Consider the following 19,760-nt stretch of genomic DNA (forward strand, 5'->3'; position numbering starts at 1 on the left):
ATCTGTACTTGGGTTTTCACACATCTTCCTCTCGTCCTCTCTTCAGTCAAGCCTGCCAGAATGTTACACCTATGTACACCCACGTCCATTTGCTCTTATGAGCAGATGTTTCTCTGCCTAAGATTGATGTGCAAGGGGAAAATAAGAAAAGCCTGTTATTTTTCCACTCATCTGTGAGCCTGTGAAAAGTGGGAGGCCCATCTGATCCTTTTAGTGAAGGTGTTTTTGATTCGTGCTGTTTTTTCCCCTTTTGTTCATGCTGAAGAGAGGCATCCATCTTCGGAATTGAAACGTCGACTTCTCTGACCCACACCTGCAACCGAAGAACATTCAACCAAACCCTTATTCTTATCGCTGTCGTACTTTTGATCTGTTTATCTTGCTTATCAGTAAACCTCCTAAATGCACTCTGCCATAAAGAGGTCAGAGACTTTGACATTGTGGGACAATTGAAAGACACAGCAGAAGTTTGATTATTATTATCACCATAAACAAGATCATATTGTTTGTGTCTATGTGATAAAAGAGATTTACAACTCACTTGTTCAATTAATTGCTCACCAATGAGCCAATGAAAGAGAATTTGACTGATCGCATGTCACCAGAATATAAAACAACAGAGCATACTGCTTTATTGTCTAAACTGTGCCTTATTAAACTTTATATAAATATCTTAAATTACCATGGATTGTTCAAAAACATTTGTTGCACAATTAGAGACAGTTTTAAACATAATGAAGAATAAATTGCATTATTTATCATTTGATATATGTGCGTGTTTACTAGAATATGTGGAATGATATATTAAATGGTGTCATTACATATCGGAATTAATTTTATGTATATTATTTGATTTAATTAAGGGACAAATACACTGCCTGCTGCCTAGAATGTTTCAGATATGCTCAGCAAATATGGGCAAATATGGGTGCAGGAAAAATATTACTTGGATTTCTGAATAAATTGGTAACAAAATATGATATCAGATCTTCACATACTTCATATACCTTTTCTCCAACTGCATGCTAGGGAACAATATTTCACAGTTTCAAACCATCAAAAATCTCAATTCCAAATGTTACAAATAAAAATTAAATGTTGGCTAGTTTAATGCACACCACGTTTCAGAGTTAAACTATTACTATAGAGTGTAAACAGCATGTAAATTGTGTCTTACAGCACTAGGGTTGCTTAATTGAGTGTGGGTTTGCATGGGGCATTTTGGGGGCTGTGGCTCAAAAGGGGAAAGATTATGTGAAGCGTTAAGGGAGCAGAACTGAGTTGTGTTTCCTGCCCCTGGAGTGAGGTTAATCAATGAGATGTGTAAGCACAGCAGTTCAAATATTTTTTCTAAGCAGGATACTGACTTCAGTAATACACACTCATGCACACTGAACAGTGGATTTGACCTGTGAGCTTTAGCCATCAGGGAGAGAGACAGAGATAGACAGAGGGAAAAAGGAGTGTGATGATGAATGGCTGATTTCCTTTTTGATCAAATACTTCCAGAAAGCCAGATTTGATCTGTTTAGTTTCTGCATCAATAAGAAAATACATTTTAAAAGAGTAAGATGAGATAACAAGATCGATTTTTCCAGACATTTTTTAAGTGTTACATTTTCTAATTTCTCTTTATTGTTACCAAGATCACCTTTACATAGTTTTTAAAGTTTAAAAAAAATAAAAATTCTCATCATTTATTCACCCTCATTCCATCCCAAATGTGAATGACTTTCTTCTACAGAACACACACAACACACACACAAAGATTTTTAGAAGAATATTTCAGCTCTCTAGGTCCATACAATGCAAGTTAATGGTGACAAGAAATTTCAAGCTCCAAAAATCACATAAAGGCAGCATAAAAGTAATTCCAGTGGTAAAATCTATGTCTCTTAAAGCAATTCTGAAATTCAAAGTGAAAGTTGAGATTTATAGTAAAAAAGGATTTAATCTGTTTCTCTGATCTGTTTCTCACCCAAAGTGACTGCCACACTTCAGAAGATAAATATTAAACCACTGGAGTTATATGATTACTTTTATGCTGCCTTTATTTGACTTTTGGAGATTCAAAGTTCCAGACACCATTCACTTGCATTGTATAGACATAGAGAGCTGAAATATTCTTCTAAACATATTTGTTTGTGTTCAACAGAACAAAGAAAGTCATACACATCTGGAATGGCATGAAAGTTAGTAAATGATGAGAGAATTTACATTTTTGAGTGAAATTTAAATAGGCAAATTGAAAGTAAAACATAAATACAAAAACAAAATAAACTATAAAAAAACACGTAAAGGAGATCTGATGTAACAATAAAGAGAAATTAGAAAATTTAACACTTGAAAAGGTCTGGGAATTATCCCTTTAAGTTTCATTTAGTTTAATTATTTGTTTTGACTTTATTTCTCAGGGCAACTCATTTATTACCATCTACTGGCATGTTCATGTTAAATAAAGCCTGGTTTCAAATTTTATAATATACGTTGTATCAAAAGACAGAAATTAAATTAATCAATTAATCAGAAAGTTAGTGTTAATTTTATTTATTTTTATATTATTATTATTATTATTATTATTATTATTATTATTCCAGTTAATGAAAATCTTTAAATTAGTATTATTACTATTATTATTATTATTTGATAATAACACTGGACATAATCTCTCTCTCACTCTCTCGCTCTCTCTGTCTGTCTCTATGGATTGCCTTCTTTCTAATTCAGTGTTGTCTGTATGGATGCCAATGACTAGTTGCATCCTCTGGGTGTCAGCACTTACCGTGTTTTGCTTTTCACTTTGTGTCCCCAGCAGACAGCTGTTTTAATACACAAAAGCAGAAATAAAACAGTTAAAATGCTTAGTAATCAGTAATCTAAATGTACTGAAAGATCTTTTTTAGTAGTATATGCTCTATTTGGTGTTGTAGGTGGGATGATGTGAGATCTCGTATTGATGTTTTCTGTAACTGGAGCTGCAAAGCTTCAGCACAACTATGAGGGGTAGTCAAGGTGACTTTGAAGGCTTGGTAAGGTTTTCAGCTTGGTGGTATTTACTAATGGGCAAAGTGATATATATCCACACACACACACTCATCCACTGAAAACAGGTGCATGCCGCAGCAGTAATGCAAAGATGGGGGAAAAGACAGAATGATAGAGGAGGAGTTCACAAATAGAAAAATAGAGGATGAATATAAGAATTTAAAGATGGCATTCTATGCAGAGGTTCTGAATGTTCGCGAGCTACCACCGATCAAGAGAAGCACACTAAATTATTGAAAGCATAATAAACACTACATTAGTCTGTCCCCCTTTTTTCTCCAGCTTGTGGTTATTGAGCCAAAAAAGGTTGTTCTCTCCCATAATTTTTCACAGAGAGAGAGAGAGAGATAACCTTATCTCCAAATGGGTATTGTTTTTTCCATATCAGGATGTTTTCTTATCCTCTATATTAAGATTGTTTGCCTTCGAATATTCTGACCCTTCTCATTTTTACCGTACCCATTTTCACTGTCACTTCATATTCCCATTTCATTTAAATACATTTGAAGTCATTCAGCACAGAAGCTGAAAAGTTTATGTATTGTATATATAGTCTGATTTTTACCACTTATAGTCCCTTGTGGAGCAAGGATTGGCTATACATGCTGTTTATGGCACTTTTCATTGGTTGATGAAGTTATCTGATTGCATGATTGGTGGATGAGATTAATCAAGTTAGCGCTTTGAGAGCTGCCCCGGTTCATTTTGCAAGTGATTGTCACTTGCTGTGCAAGGAGGACATTTGATTGTATATTCAAAGCTGAGGCATTGAAGATTAGAATCCGTTATGTTTATCAGGTGAATATGTCTCCCGCACCATGCTACTAAACCAATCTCAGCACCCCAAGTAAACAATTTGCCATTAATCGCTCATCCTGCTCAAACAAATAGATATTGATTCTGCTTTTCAGTGCGCGCCTGCTGGCAGATTTGTATCAGCATTGCAGAAAGAGCATAAATAGTTTTTTCTTGCCTATATGTGGCATAATACATTAACTTGGGCCTTGCATGAGGGCTATTTCAAGTGGAACCATCTTGGCAGGGTTTATTTTATATTAACTGGTCTATACAAGGTCAATATGGACCCTATACATAAAAATAAATGCGTCAATGTTCTAATGCATTCTACTAATTCTTTCTTTCTCTCTTTCTATTGTGTTCTCATTTTCTGAGTAGATCAGCACTGAGTGTAGAATTACGTACCCTCCCACGTACAATTGATTTGTGAGTAATTAAAAATGTCTACAGCTGGACATGGTCCAGCTTCATGTTCTATTCATGTAGATTAATACATATTTGTCGGGGCCTCCGGGATCAGACAGGCAGCAATGTCTGCTATAAAACATTCATGAGACAGCAGAACTCAGGGACTCATATCCTACTGGTATTTATGGGTCTATTCCTACATCTTTGTGCCATCATAATGGATTATGAAATAAGGACATTATTGCTTAGCACGGATGGAAATTTAATTTGTGTCATGGAAATGTATTAACAAATGGGTTTTGCTTGGGCATTATGCTCACAGGACATTTGTGTGTCTATGTTGTATGTGTGGGTTTAATACAGGTGGCTGGAGTGGGTGGGGCAACTGGGCGGAGTGTAGCAGTGAATGTGAGGGCGGGGTCCAGACACGCACACGCACTTGTCAATCACCTCCTGAGGAGGCGTACCTGTGTGAGGGAGTTCTGGAGGAGGGCCGGCCTTGCAACACACAGCCTTGCATCGGTAAGTTTTGTTTGATACTAATGCACATGTGCATGTGATTGTTTGCCTGTGCACAACCACAAACCTCTCTCTACCTCAGTTCCTCTCTCTTTCCTTATATCTCTCACTGCAACCAAATATCCTTACTTCCCTACTGTATAGTATGTCAAAAATAGTACGCGAATGGAGTAGTATACTGTCCGAATCCTCAGTATTCATAAAATAGTTAGCAAGAAATAACCAGATGACCTACTATTCCCGGCAAAATTCGGAAGTGTGGACTGAGAACTGGATGCTTTACGATTCCATAATGCCATGGGAGCTGAGGAGATGTCACGTTCAAAATGCTGGATTTAAAAAAAATCTTCAGACAACCACGAGTCGAGCAGCTCTTCTCAATTTGTAAGTGCTAAATATATCAAGAAAGTTGTTCCTTGAGCTTAAATGGTGCTTGTTTATCAAAACCTGAACAAATAATTTTTGCATTTGTTATTATGTCATACACTCACTTAGCACTTTATTAGAAACATTATGGTCCTAATAAAGTGTCCGACAAGGTTTTCTGCTGTTTTAGACCACATGCCTCAATGTTCGACGTGTTGTGCATTCCAAAATCCTAGTCTTCGCTCTACAATTGAACAGAGAGGTTATCTGATTTACTATATCCTTTCTTTCAGCTCGAACCAGTCTGGCCATTCTCCATTAACCTCTCTCATCAACAAGGCGTTTCAGTCCGCAGAACTAACACTCACTGGATTTTTTTGTTTTGTTTTTGGCACCATTCTGAGTAAACTCTAGAGACTGCTGTGAGTGAAAATCCCAGGAGATTAGCAGTTACAGAAACACTCAAACCAGCCCTCCTGGCACCAACAATCATGCCACGGTCTAAATCACTGAGATAAAAATGTAGCCCCATTCTGATTGTTGATGTGAACATTAACTGAAGCTCCTGACCCGTATCAGCATGATTTTATGCATTGCGGAGCTTCCACACGATTAGCTGATTAGCTGATTAGATAATCGCAAGAATAAGTAGTTGTACAGGTGTTCCTAATAAAGTGCTCAGTGAGTGTATATCCTTGTCATGGGACAATGCTTACGTTCTTGAATGAAGTATGTCCAGAATCTGTTCATAATACTTGCAGACATACCTAAAGAACATACTGTTTTACTTGTCAAGAAGTGAATTTTTCATCAAATACAGTACATGATTTCTCTCTCTGTCTCTCACTATCTGACACCTCATTTACATTCTTCACATTTCACTGTAAAACAAGCTGTTATGCTTCCTGTGTGACAGAATAAGAGAGCTTAATCAGCTTAATCAGCATTCTTCCTTTGAACACGCTTGAATCAAGGTGCGTTTACTTAGCAAAATTGTGAGATCAGAAGGCTGGTTTTGAGAGAAAATATCTTGAATTAGGAACTGTAACAGAGATAGTATTCTCAGAGCAAATGGAGGAGTCAGGAGGCAGTGTAAACAGTTAACGGGAGTACTTTATTACTTTTCAGCTTCATTCGCAAAACTCAAACAAAAAGGGCACTCAGTGGCTAAATAATCACACACAAACAAGTCACCCAATCGGGTTGTACACACATAGCAAGAGTTTCTCTCTGCCGACTGATGCTCTTTGTCGGCCTTTTCAGGTCTCCCTCCACCATCAATATAACAAGTGACAGGTGTTAATGATAATGACAGCCCAGGTGATGAGCCTTAACACTCTCCCTCTCCCACAGACAAACACACCATCACACCCCATCCTCACAGGAACATAAATATAACAGAATTTAGTTTCACTTAAAATATGAAAAAAAGACCAATTTGTAAACCAATATATGAATGTCACGATTCCCTGTTGTCTGCCCTGTGTTTCTCACTTGCCATCTGTCCTGGACTACACTTCCCATAATTCCCTGCCCTCATCACTGCCAGTTTCATTGTTCTCACCTGCGTTAAATTTATTCATTATCCTTGTGTATTTAAGCCCTGTTGTTTGTTCATTCGTTGTCAGTAGTTAAATGTATGTATGTTCTTGAATGTGGTCCTGCCCGTGCCCTTCGTGGATGTTTCACTTGTTTATATTTTGGTTTTCCCCATTGTGGATTTTTATTATTTTTTTTATTTTTTTCTGATCTAGATGCAGCTTTTAATGGAAAAACAAGAGGTGAACAGGGTAACTCAAATAACAAAACAGGGAACAAATAAAACATCCACGATGGGAAAAACAAAATATAAACGAGAGAAACATCCAAGAAGGGCACGGGCAGGAACACATGCATACATTTAACTACTGACAACGAATGAATGAAAAAACAACAGGGCTTAAATACACAAGGATAATGATTCAATTAAACACCGGTGAAAAAATGAAACAGCAGTGATGAGGGCAGGGAATTATGGGTAGTGTAGTCTGGGACAGATGGCAAGTGAGAAACACAGGGCAGACAACAGGGAATTGTGACAATGAAACTGTAAATGAAAATAATATAAATGAGATTTACAATACTAATATACATTTTTAAATAGTTATATAATATAATTAATATTATTATAAATATATTATATTAATATTACAAATATTTATATTAACTAAAAGCTTTAAATAAGATATATTCTCTTATACAATTTTGCTTCTCATGTAAATAAAACTAACTAATATATATATAATTTATATATTATATTAAAGTATTATAAATACAACATTAATATAATATTAATATTTATATAAACTACAAGCTATAAATATGATACATTTGTCTAATATAAGAATATTTTTCAATTTTGCCTCTTAAGTAAATGTATCTTCTTTTAATGGTATTTTTGACTGGAAAACAGGACAAACATACTGATTAATAAAAGTCTCATTCTTTGCAGTGTAACTTAATACAAACAAGTATTCTCTAAAAAAAGGTAATATTTTTAGTAATATTCTGCAATTTTGTCTACTAAAGTTAACTTGTTTTAAGGAATAATTTCCTTGGAAAAAATAAATAAATAAATAAATAATATATATATATATATATATATATATATATATATATATATATATATATATATATATTCTTTGCAATGTAACATAATAAAATTATAGAATTATAGACTGATGATAGAATGAGCCATTTTTGTGTGCTTTTCATTGGACCCATAGGGTACAGGCAGCATTCCTCTAAAGGCAAGGGTTTAAGTCCAGTGAAATACAATGGAATGCAAGAGGCCATGCTTGGTAAGGGCAACACTGACCAAGTCACTGTAAATATGACAGTAGTGAGTAGATCTCCATTTCAGTTTAAATGGAGGCCATGAGTAAATAACCCACTCCATTGTCGAGGCCATCGGCTGCAGATGTCTTCACCACAATTGTCTGTGTCTCCGATCCGCATGGTCTGCTTATTTTCATCCGCCATCCACTGCTCAATCCATTTTGCCGCCTTCTTGCACACTGCTGATTCTCGGGGTTCAAAGCACACATTTTGAGGACACACAACCTCTTTCAACCACACATACGTAAGTGTCAAAACTCTCATAGAATCTCCAATGATGTATGAACACATCTCATGATTGGTACCAGAAACATGTACACAGGTTCACTATTTCACTCCTCCTCAGCTATGTAACATGTTCACACAAAATCCCAAGCATGGCTGATGCTGATTTAGGTGTTCAGGTCACACAAATCAGCCCAATCAGAAGTCGACTGTAGTTGCTAACCCCACCCCATCCTGCAGGCAAAAGCCGACTTGGCACTCGTAGCCAATCCCTGCGCTCTGTGGACAGCCGTAAACGGGAGGTCTCAGATAAGACCCGCAGCGGACAGCAGTCTTCCCAAACAGGTAAGAAGACATCAGCCTCCTCTGCAGCTTGGGGTTACACACACATACATACACATCAACGTATATGCACACACTTGCAAACTTTGCAACTAATCATACAATTTCACATACAGGGGAGTAGACTGGATGCGTATGTGGCTATGGCTTTGTGTTTTTATGTTGTTGACGTTGCAATTTTTGCTTTGTATGTCTTTTCATGTGTATTATGGCATGGTTCATGGTGATACTTTGGGATGTATGAATCATGGACACCATTGCTTAATTTGAAGCTAAAAGAGTTTCGAAAGTGTCTTGACCCTTTAGCCATACTTTAAAAACAAACAAGATCAAGACACACCTTGCTTGGGGGTGGTCGTAATTGGTTTGCATGCTTTAGTAAAATATATTTTTGGCTACTAATATGATGTAATACTTATTATTTGTATTTGGCTGTATTTTATGTGAATACTGCATGAATTTGCTGTTCTATGTATGTAGCACCTGAATGTTGTTAGAATGAGATTAGTTTCCCTTTTGACAGTCAACATCATTCTATTGGGCATTCTTGATTCTTCAATGACACTCTGTTTCCTCCTATTGGACAGCCTTGACAGCCCATATTATCTATTCTACTGCCATGACAGCCAAGTGCTTCCTATAGAGTGCAACAGTCCGGTTCCAGTAGTAAAAATTCTGTTAATTTTTCCATACGGGAAATTATTATTTAAAGCTACACTATGTACGATATTTTTGCTTAAAATGAACAAATTCACATTATTGATTGAATACATCAACAATCAGTGTTCAAAAAATTATTCTTACCTTACCCAGATTTACTTCTGTAAGCCTATACAAATGATTTGCATTTTGAGCTGTCGGGTTCAATTTGGCACAAAATCACTGGTTTATGACGTTCATCCTTGCATCATTACATCATGTCTGCACACACAGGAAAGAACTGCCGGCTGTCTCATGTTCCGTCTGGAGAATCTAACTACGCTGTTCAACTCAGTTCATTAAAACTCTCACACAGTTTAGGACAGAATCGTTGCGGTCTAGATGGATGTTTATCTGTTATCCGGTTGGCAAAGTTATTTACCTGCTATAATGCTTGGCTATGTTTTCTGGTAGGGTTTTTGAAGCATATATTGCTTGTCATGCTTTTATGAATCGAATATTACTCGTGTGTTAACCGATCGCAATGTATCTACGTTGTTCAGTAAAGTTACTGTGAAATGTTTAACATGTATGGCTTCTGAAATTGACTTCTTGTAATTGTTATATTGCATATTTATATTCTGTCAGCCTGAAGTCGACTAGTCACTTTCCATGTGATATAAAAAACGTATCTGTAAAGTAATACAGCGGATGGTCTATTTCCCTTGCCATCCTATGTTTCAGAAGATTCATATTAACGAGGGAAGCTCTATCTGATTAGTCAGGGTTAGGTTTACTGGTTGGGTCATGGAGCCTACCTGATGAATATTAGTTAATCAACCAATCATTTATCGCTTTTCTCGTTAATATAAATGACTGTTTCCCTGCTATCTTTCATTTCGGAAACTCTCCAGCAGGTGTGTAGGCCGATGACTCTGCACTGAAAGAGCGAAAGTGCTCAAATGTACAGTACTTTGATAAATATGGCACAGATGCCACAGACCTCCAACACATGCAAAATGGCCTTTAAATATACCAGAAATACTAGTGCTATGCATAATCATATAAAAAGGCACCAGTTAGTGCTAGTTAGGGATTTTCAACATGATCAGCACAACTTTATGTGTTTGGGCATCTGACCTGGTTGATGTTTGCTTCTTCAAGAACATGATTTGGCGAGTAAGAAAAGAGCTTCAAGTTTGAGTATGATGACATGATGGAATACATCCCCATCCTGCATGCTAGATCCCCTGTCCACCTGTAATCATCTGTACAAGCGGCTGCAAGAGGAAGGGGAAACTGCCAGCAGATGCAGGTAGTCTACGTAGGCTAATCTAAATATGTCTAGACACTTACAGTATGTTAACTTTTAGCTATGTTACAGCTTGATGCATGCCTACCTATTGTTGCGCATTTTTAATAAAATGATGCTTACGATGAGATAACATAATGGTTGATGTGTATTCCGTTCAATCTGATCCGATCGAATTTGACTCAGTCTCGACCAGTTAAAAATCAGTAGCCATGCAATCTCTACACTACCGATGATCCTGCAGAGCAAGATCCACCAATCAGAGAAATGCAGCCAATAAAGTGCACCAAAAGAGCTATGTAGTAACAGTTCACATCCATTATGCACTTTTTCTCTTCACTCTCAAACTATATACTATATATATTTTTATATTTCTGTAAATGTTGCAATTAAGTTAATATATATTGTTTTGTTACTTATAATCAACTCTTTTTTTTTTTTTTTAAGGATTTTATGAAATCCTTAAATAAATAAAAAATAATGGAAAAACATTACTGAAACCAAGACGGCTGTAAAAAGTGGCTGAGCACTGTTGCGCTCTATTGGAAATTGAGTATTTTTATATTCCTGTGGGATTACTCAATGATTTCTAGGCTAATCCAGTTGGACATCTCTGTAAAACCGGTTGACAGATATTAAAGTGTGGCTGATCTATTGGACAGCCTTATGTAAATGACTGACTTACAAAATCAAAACTGAATGTGTGAACTTATCCTATGGGTAAAGGCTCAGAATATGGCATTAGCCACAAAATGATTTAGAGTTACCCTTTCCTGTTTGATGAAGTGGCTAATCCTGCATTCTAATTAGTTTTGGCCCTTTTCCTACCCTTTCGTCCACACCTTAAACCCCACCCCCACCTCCCCATCCCATACCTCCCCCCGCCCCTCTTAGTGGATCCTCCGTCGGGTGAGGAGTGGTCTGCGTGGAGCGTGTGTTCGGCCACGTGCGGTGAGGGCTGGCAAAGCCGCACGCGCTTCTGCGTCTCCGTGTCATACAGCACGCAGTGCAGCGGGCCGCTGCGCGAACAGAGACCATGCAATAACACTGCTGTGTGTCCAGGTAAGCACAGCCCACCTCAGGCCTCTCCTCACCCCCACCATCTTCCTTATTTCTCCTTTCACCCGTCCCAACTCCACATAGCTCCACTAGTCTGTCACACTCACCATCTAATTACTGCCTGCTTAAGGCTCACTCTTCCTGGCTTCAGTGCACGGCTGCTCCTTTCTCAACACTGGACGCTGGAGAGCAGTGGTAAGGTGTTATTGGGATTAAGTGCAGGATAAGTCCCTATAGTTCCCACTGCATATAGGATGGTGTGTTTTTGTCTCTGTTTTTATGCCTCTCACTGTCTCTTTTCATCCCACCATTTCAGAATCTCAAGGGGCCAGAGAAACGTTTTATTAAAAACTCTACTGGCACGCATATCAGAAATAAACACGTGTCTGCCCAACGTTGTATTAAAGGGATTGTTCACCCAAAAGTTTTTACATTTCTCACCCAGATTGTGTTATAAACACATTTTAAATTCACAGTTGATCTTTTGGGGGGAACTATCCCATTTAATTATATAAATTTAATGTGGGAAATGGTTTTCTTTGAATTTGCCTGACAAGCGCAGTTTTGTTCTTGTGTTGACACAGTACCTCTTGAAACAGGAAGTTTGGGTGGGATAAATTGACGGACTCTTTCCGTCTTTTATTTTTTTTAAATAGCCAATATGCTTTTGTTATATCACAGCCATGAACTTGGTAGTTTGTAGTTGGTGGCAGATTGTATTAGAATTCTTATTCTTGAGAGCATTAGATTTGAAAAAAGTCTGTTGTCATCCATATTTTTGTCCATTTTCCTGGAAGAAAAAAAAACATAGATTTCAAAGCTAAATTAAAAAAAAGTTAACGCTAAAAGTGAATTGTGTCAACATTTTAGAGTACACTAGCAGATAGATGGCCTCAAAGCTATCAAACATTGACTAAAAACAAGAAAACTCTGATTTAGATTTTAACTTTAAGATTCAGAACTTGGAGCCGGAAACTGTAGTTCAGGTTTTTACACACAAACAGTTCCACATGTACTTGCGTTAACATTCCCTCATCAAGTTTTTCTCTAGTGCATGTTTGTGTCTGTAGAGGTGTGTCTTTCTCTCTATAAATCATACCCTAGCCGCTCTGATTGCAGTGCACGGGGCATGGGATGAGTGGTCTCCATGGAGCTTGTGTTCTTCAACGTGTGGCCGTGGATACAGGGATCGCACACGCTCCTGCAAACCGCCACAGTTCGGAGGAAACCCCTGTGAGGGTCCGGAGAAGCAGACCAAATTCTGCAACATCGCCGTGTGTCCAGGTGATTTTTGGGTCTTTAAATACATACTGTCTCACGCAGATTTAATGATTTCCATCAAGCTGCACAATTAAAGCCTAATGCGATGCAGTGTGAGAGGAGTTTGAAAGTAACTATTGTGAAGTTCACAGAGAGACAGTGATTTAGTGAGTCTTTAAATCACTGCAGATTGGACAGCTGTTTGGCAACCCAAAGCCCTTCCTCTCCCTTACAATATATCTTTCAACAATGGCTCCTTTTTATGCTCGCTCTTTTGCTTTGTCTGTCCTGCTTTCACTTTCTCTCTGTCTCTCACACTGGGTTTGTGCAGTTAAGGCTCAGGGCTGATAATCTGTAGATTGCTGGTTCGATCCCCGCAAAAAAGCAAGCCATGAACCATCAACTTTGTGCCCTTGAGCAGAACAATACGTTCATGGCGGCGTAATACTGCAACATCACATGAAAGTCCTAGACACGAATTTCGCCTGCCCTGGTCATGTACAGTGGGTAAGCAACCAAAAGTCTTACTACCGTGGGGAGTACCGCCATGTGAAAACTTGAAATTCTCACACGTGAGACACATTAGCAAAATCACAGCCAAGAGGTGGAAAGGGTCCGTGTACTTTTGCATCTTTTCCTTTTTTAACCCAAAAATGAAAAACAAAAAATTTGTTTCATTATTGATTTTAACACTGATTAAAATAAGCAGATAGCCTACAATTGCATGTTGACCATTTCATTTTCTATTTAAAATGGAATAAAGAGATTGGTGGGAAAGGCTACATTTTTGTTTCCCTTCAGTGTTTAAAAAATGTGTTTACACCTTGAAATTTATGACACATATCATAACTGAAACGCCCCTTTCATCTGATTGGTCAACTTGCCCCATCCTCTGTAGCTTACTGCCTTAATCCTATTAATGCTTTAAAAGATATTAGGCTAAATATCGTCCCGAACCCCCACTAACTGCAAACTCTGCATGCCACGTGTATTGGAATCTTGCTGCTTGGCACATCATGGTGTTGTTGCCTCTAATGGACGGCGTGTGAACGATCGCAAGCCACATCCATTGGCCATATGCTGACTGAGAGTGGGTCTATTGTATATTATTTTTTATTTTAATAAAATATTATGATTTTGTAGTACCCGTGTATTCATGTCCTATTGCTAAAGGTCATAAGAAGTTGTGTCACTTTGTATAAAAGCCCAACAAGTTAATATGAGTTAACACTCTGTAAAGGGATCAATGGAAAGGAGGAGGCAAGAACCGGCTTTTCAACATAAATAATATTTTAATAATAAACTGAAACAAAGGACAAACACACACATGATGGACATGTCCGTAAACTATCTCTCTCTCTCGCACGATCCTCTGCAGTCGACCTTTATCCCTCACGGAGGCTTGATTAGCCTAATACGGGACAGGGTGTGTAATACGGGACCCGGCCCCGCCCTCCGCCCTGCCACACACTCATACAGGCTGAACCAATTAGTTGGCATCACACTCTATCAGCAATATAGTTTACAGAAATGAACATTGCACATAAGGAGATAGGGTGACTAGACGTCCCAATAACAGGGACTGTCCTGATTTTACACCGTGTCCCACATCCCGATGGACTTGCAGTTGGGACAGCTTGTGTCGGAATCTTAGCTATTACAATTTTATGTCCACTCCAATCCATGTTCATTAATGCCAAAACATTAATTTTATTCAAAGCAACAGAACTCCTTTTTTCATTTATCAATGGGACATGAATACACAGGTACTATAAAATCATACAATGTTATTCAAAATAAAAAAATTATATATAATTAATAAAAACATTAATATAATCAAATCTATGTTTTCTGCCAAAACAAATCTAGTTTTATATAGAGTTACTACAATATTACTATAGTAAAACTACCTTTTGAAACAATTTTTATTTATTATAAATTGTAATAAAGAAAATCTTAAGAGTGGAGTTAAGAAATAGAATGGGAAGCGAGTAAAGACGCTGACTACAACCCCTGGAGTCGCGAGTTCGAATCATTGTGTGCTGAGTGAGTCCAGCCAGGTCCCCTAAGGAACAAAATTGGCCCGGTTGCTAGGGAGGGTAGAGTCACATGGGGTAACCTGCTCATGGTAACAATAGAAAAGAAAAGAGAAATAGAATGAGAAAATAATATGCTAAATGCAGAACCGAACCCTGGTTGTACAGGCATACTTACGCTCCACGCCACTGGATCGACACTCTTAACACACTTTGACTATTGGGGTTATCAATAGACTTTTGGGGTACATCTGAAAGCAAATAGTCACTCCAAAAAATAATCATTTTGATCAAGCTTTGGGGCAACATTGGTTATTATCACATATTAACTACTAATAAAATACAATGATAGATAATGAATTACAAAGCTAGTAACCTACAGGTTTGAGACAAATAATGTGGTCACAAAACTTCCAGCTTAATTCACGTAATGGAAAATTGCGATTCTTTTTCAAATATTTTATGATATTTTATTTGATAAGCTGCCATACATATTGATTTTGTTCACTTTTTCTTTCATTTTTATTTTCAGGATAATACAACATAATATTACACAATGGTATAGATATCAATTAATTCATTCACATTTGATAATCCTATTTAAAAATAGAAAATATGGGCAAGCCTATTGGCACGTAAAAAGAAAGCACAGGTTTAGAGTCTTAACAGTTTTTGTAAGTCACAATTGTTTGAATATGCAGTCTAATGATGCACGCTCAATGTCTGTGTGTATAAAATACTCGCAAAATATATTTCTCTCTAATGAAATATGAATTAATAAATGCAAACAAATAACTCTCGAATATGTAGATGTCATTGTGAATGCTGAATGCTGCAGTAAAAATGTAATCATGCGTCTACATTTCAACGTTTAGCAAAAAACTAAGTTTGTGTTTTTAAGTTTGTTGTTCTTCTCCTCTTTTTTTTCTTTTTGTGGCAGTTGGCAAAACAAGCGTAACATGCACTTACCACCTCTCAATAATCATTACGCTGGGAGAAAGAGCTCTGAGGCATTCAGCTCTGGCCTGTTGAAATTATATGTTTATATTGCCCCTTAGCGGTTTATGGCTGCCAGTGAGCTGCTAATGACTCATTCACGCGGTGATCACGGTGGTAAAAAGCCTATTCTGTATGGATACCCACTGTAATTATAAATAAAAGAGTGTTTAGATAATTTTCTCCCTTGCATCATTGTAACTTCTATCCCTCACTAGGCTGGAGGAGATATTGAATATTTACAATACTTTTGCTGAAGATTAGTAAAATTTTTAATATCGCAATAATTTTTATGTGCTTTATATTTGGCAATTAAAGGAGTCATGAGATGATGAACCCAATTTTCTTTAATCTTTTGACATTAATTGTCCATTTGACAATTGATAAATTGTCATTTTACTATAAAAACCTAATTTAAGTAACGACTCGTTCTCAACTTCCTCAACATTGTGATGTCACACTGTGTTAGACTGCCTCCACAACAACACATCAACGGCAACTTTAACTTATCACTTTTGTAGCCCACCCAGTAGTGGTGAGCAGTGAGAGAGCGCATGTCAGTCAAGAGCAAAGTGCCAATCATAGCAGTGGCCATTTACTAACAAGTCTTAAAGGAGATGCAGCACCAAAACCTTTGGCTTTAAAACAGCACCAATTCTCCTAGGTACACCTGGACACAGTTTTTCTTGGTTGTTGGCAGATAAGATGTTCCAAGCTTCTTGGAGAATTCACAATAGTTATTCTATCTATTTAGGCTGTCTCAATTGCTTCTGTCTCTTTATGTAATCTCAGACTGACATGATGTTCAGTAGAGGGCATTGTGGGGGCCATGACATTTGTTGCAGGGTTCCCTGTTCTTCTATTCTAATCTTTTCTAATTACAAAAGTAAAGTTTGTGAGTCTAAAATGTATATTTTCTATTGACACACTAAAGCTTAAGATATTAATAACCATCTTAAGACAAATGCTTTTGTGAAACATCTTAAGTGCCTAAGGCTTTTGCAAAGTACTATATATTTAAATATATTGCCCAGCCCTTATCCTAAAAATAGTTCCAGAATATTTCTTCTGTTTCTCTTATGTTATAAACACATCTATTCCTCTGTAGTTGACGGCGTATGGAATGAGTGGTCCAGCTGGAGTTCCTGTTCTTCATCCTGTTCTAATGGGACAATGCAGCGCACACGGGAGTGTAACGGGCCCTCGTATGGGGGCTTAGAGTGTCAGGGCGAGTGGCTGCAGAAACAGGATTGCTTCCTAAGAGAGTGTCCTGTTGATGGTCAATGGCAGCTCTGGAGCTCTTGGGCTGGTTGTACCAAAACATGTGGTGGAGGGAGCCAACAAAGGCAAAGGGTGTGCTATGGCCCCTTCTTTGGTGGGGAGTCATGTCCAGGGGACAGAGAGGAAGTTCGACGTTGCAACGAGAAGAGATGTCCTGGTAAGACGTTCTGTGTTATATTTGTTACTTTGTTCACATCTTAAAAAATACAACTTAAGGACCTCAAGTTGTATTTTGCAGGATTGTTGCAGGTATTTTGTTTTCTCTTCTGACATCTGTGGTTTAATGCAGAGCCACATGAGATCTGTGACGAGGAGAATTTCTCCAACGTAGTGTGGAAGAGAACTCCTGCAGGAGACACAGCGGCTGTCCGCTGCCCTCCAAATGCTGTGGGTAAGACATGACTCATACAAGCACTACACACACACACACACACACACACACACAGGGATCACGTTTTGTAAACAGTCATCACCAAAAGCTGCACACAGACATATTCAGCACCACGGACAGCTCCAGATGCTTAGTTTAAAGAAGTTAAAGTGATAGTTCACCCAAACTTAATTCTGTCATTTACTCACACTCATCTTTCAAAACCCATATGACTTACTTTCTTACATGGAACACAAAAGGAGATGTATGGCAAAATGTTAGCTTCTTTTGTCTACTTTTGAAAAAAGTCTCCTTTTGTGTTCTACAAAAGAAACAACATGAGATGAGACATGAGACAATATGAGGGGAAAATGATGACAGGATTTTCATTTTGGGGTGAACTATCCCTTTAAAGTAAACCAGCAAGACCTTCATTAACAGCCATTCAGCACAGAGTTAATAATCAATTTATGTTCAAGCTCTTTTCATGATGGCTCATTTCTTTTGTGCAGGACTAATTCTTCGGCAATGTTCATTGGACGATGAGGGCATTGCATACTGGGAGAACCCAACTTACATGAAGTGTGTTTCTAATGATTACCGCAGTATCCAAACACTGGTGAGATCAAACAGATGTCCAAACCTAGCCAAGAAATGATCATGCAGACCCATTCAAAAATGGTGTTTTCAAACTTGTTGTTGATCTTTCTCTACTCCAGACTAGAGATCACTTGTCTAAGGCTCAGAGGGGGCTTGTGGGAGATGGGGTTTCTGAGGTGATGACCAAATTGAGGGTGACCTCCAGTGATGGAACAAGCTACAGTGGAGACCTTCTAGCTATCATAGATGTACTAAAGAACATGACAGAGATCTTTAGGAGATCTTACTACAGCCCCAGTAATGCAGACATGAGAGTCAGTATTCTGTATTATTTGTTTGGTTCCAATTGAAATAAACTTTGCTGAAGTGAATTGACTCTGAATGTTTCTCTGTCGTGTTGTTTTGTTTATAGAATTTTGTGCAGTCAGTTAGTAACCTACTGATGGAAGAAAACAGGGAGAGGTGGGAGGAGGCCCAACTGGTGAGTCACCCGTTACTCTAATTCTCAAGTGATTAACACAAATGCTTCATTCTTTCATTCAATATTTATTTCAGTCATTCTTTCACTCATTCATTCACTTATTCATTCCCTGCATTTTCATCTATTCACATTGTTTCACTCTTATTTACTCAGTAATTGTGCTAGATTCAGCTGGTTTTAAAGATGATTAATTGGCTTCTTTTCTCCTCTTCACTGCGCATCTTTCTTTCAGCTTAATGTCTCCTGCTGTTTAGAAAGATCATTAGTTAGGTTAGGATGTATGTCTTAAAACAAGCTTCAATTTACATTCTTAAAAAGGATGTCATAAAGCTCATGCACACGCTTAACTGCATTAGTATCGTCATTTTTAGAAAATACTATTTATCCGTAAAAATATATGTCATTATATGTCAGAATCACAATGTTAAAGGAAAACTTTAATTTGAAATTAAGATGTTTCTTTCATACAGCTGGGCCCTAATGTTAAGGAGTTGTTTCGTCTAATGGAGGACTTTGTGGATGTCATCAGTCTTCGCATGAAGGACTTCCAAGATAACTATGAGGTCACAGACAACTTGGGTCAGTTTCTGATGACATTCAGCTATGGTCATACCTTGTTTTTCTCCTGTCTGATGACACTACAGGCTAGTAGTAGCCAGGGCTGGAACTTGGACGGAGTGAATTACGTGGGATTACGGCGTTCCCGTACAAACTGACTACATTTATCAGGGGGTTTATAAAGAGTATTTCTATCTTTTCTCCACTAAATAGCCTACGAAATCAGTGTGGGTTCAGCACATAAATGCGTGGGATCTTCTGCGTCTGTGGTTGCGCAATGTTGATTATCGTGAGTGGCTAGAACACATTCACACAACAGATTGACAGATACACACGGGAATCCACGGGCACGCAACTGATCCACACGTGCAGTTTACAAATCCACGCACCAGAATAATGCACAAATATATGTTTTTCTTTGCTCACAATACCATCCACAAGTACATATGTGTATGTGTAATTTAATTAAATTGTATCGTTATATATACCTGTACTGTGAATTTTTTATTATTTTCAGTCAGTTTAATGCATCCTCAGTGAACTAACCCCCACAATCAAACAAACACACACCCCCAGACTAGAGTCCCC

General features: G+C 37.8%; 1 protein-coding gene across 7 annotated transcripts in view; it reads left to right on the top strand.

Moving 5' to 3' along the window:
• Positions 1-19,760, top strand: part of LOC127656209 (adhesion G protein-coupled receptor B1-like) — an 86,713-nt gene that overhangs the window by 17,411 nt on the left and 49,542 nt on the right. For 4 of the 7 annotated variants that reach the window (XM_052144406.1, XM_052144410.1, XM_052144412.1 and 1 more), the window contains exons 2-11: positions 4,615-4,773; positions 8,479-8,583; positions 11,426-11,593; positions 12,695-12,874; positions 16,991-17,320; positions 17,453-17,554; positions 18,046-18,152; positions 18,253-18,447; positions 18,546-18,614; positions 19,085-19,193. In XM_052144406.1, the coding sequence (XP_052000366.1) occupies positions 4,615-4,773; positions 8,479-8,583; positions 11,426-11,593; positions 12,695-12,874; positions 16,991-17,320; positions 17,453-17,554; positions 18,046-18,152; positions 18,253-18,447; positions 18,546-18,614; positions 19,085-19,193 (1,524 nt within the window). The remainder of the gene's footprint in view (positions 1-4,614; positions 4,774-8,478; positions 8,584-11,425; positions 11,594-12,694; positions 12,875-16,990; positions 17,321-17,452; positions 17,555-18,045; positions 18,153-18,252; positions 18,448-18,545; positions 18,615-19,084; positions 19,194-19,760) is intronic. The other 3 variants (XM_052144407.1, XM_052144413.1, XM_052144411.1) reach the window with 1 other exon arrangement.

The sequence above is a fragment of the Xyrauchen texanus genome, chromosome 15, assembly GCF_025860055.1.
Source record: "Xyrauchen texanus isolate HMW12.3.18 chromosome 15, RBS_HiC_50CHRs, whole genome shotgun sequence".
Lineage (NCBI taxonomy): Eukaryota > Metazoa > Chordata > Actinopteri > Cypriniformes > Catostomidae > Xyrauchen > Xyrauchen texanus.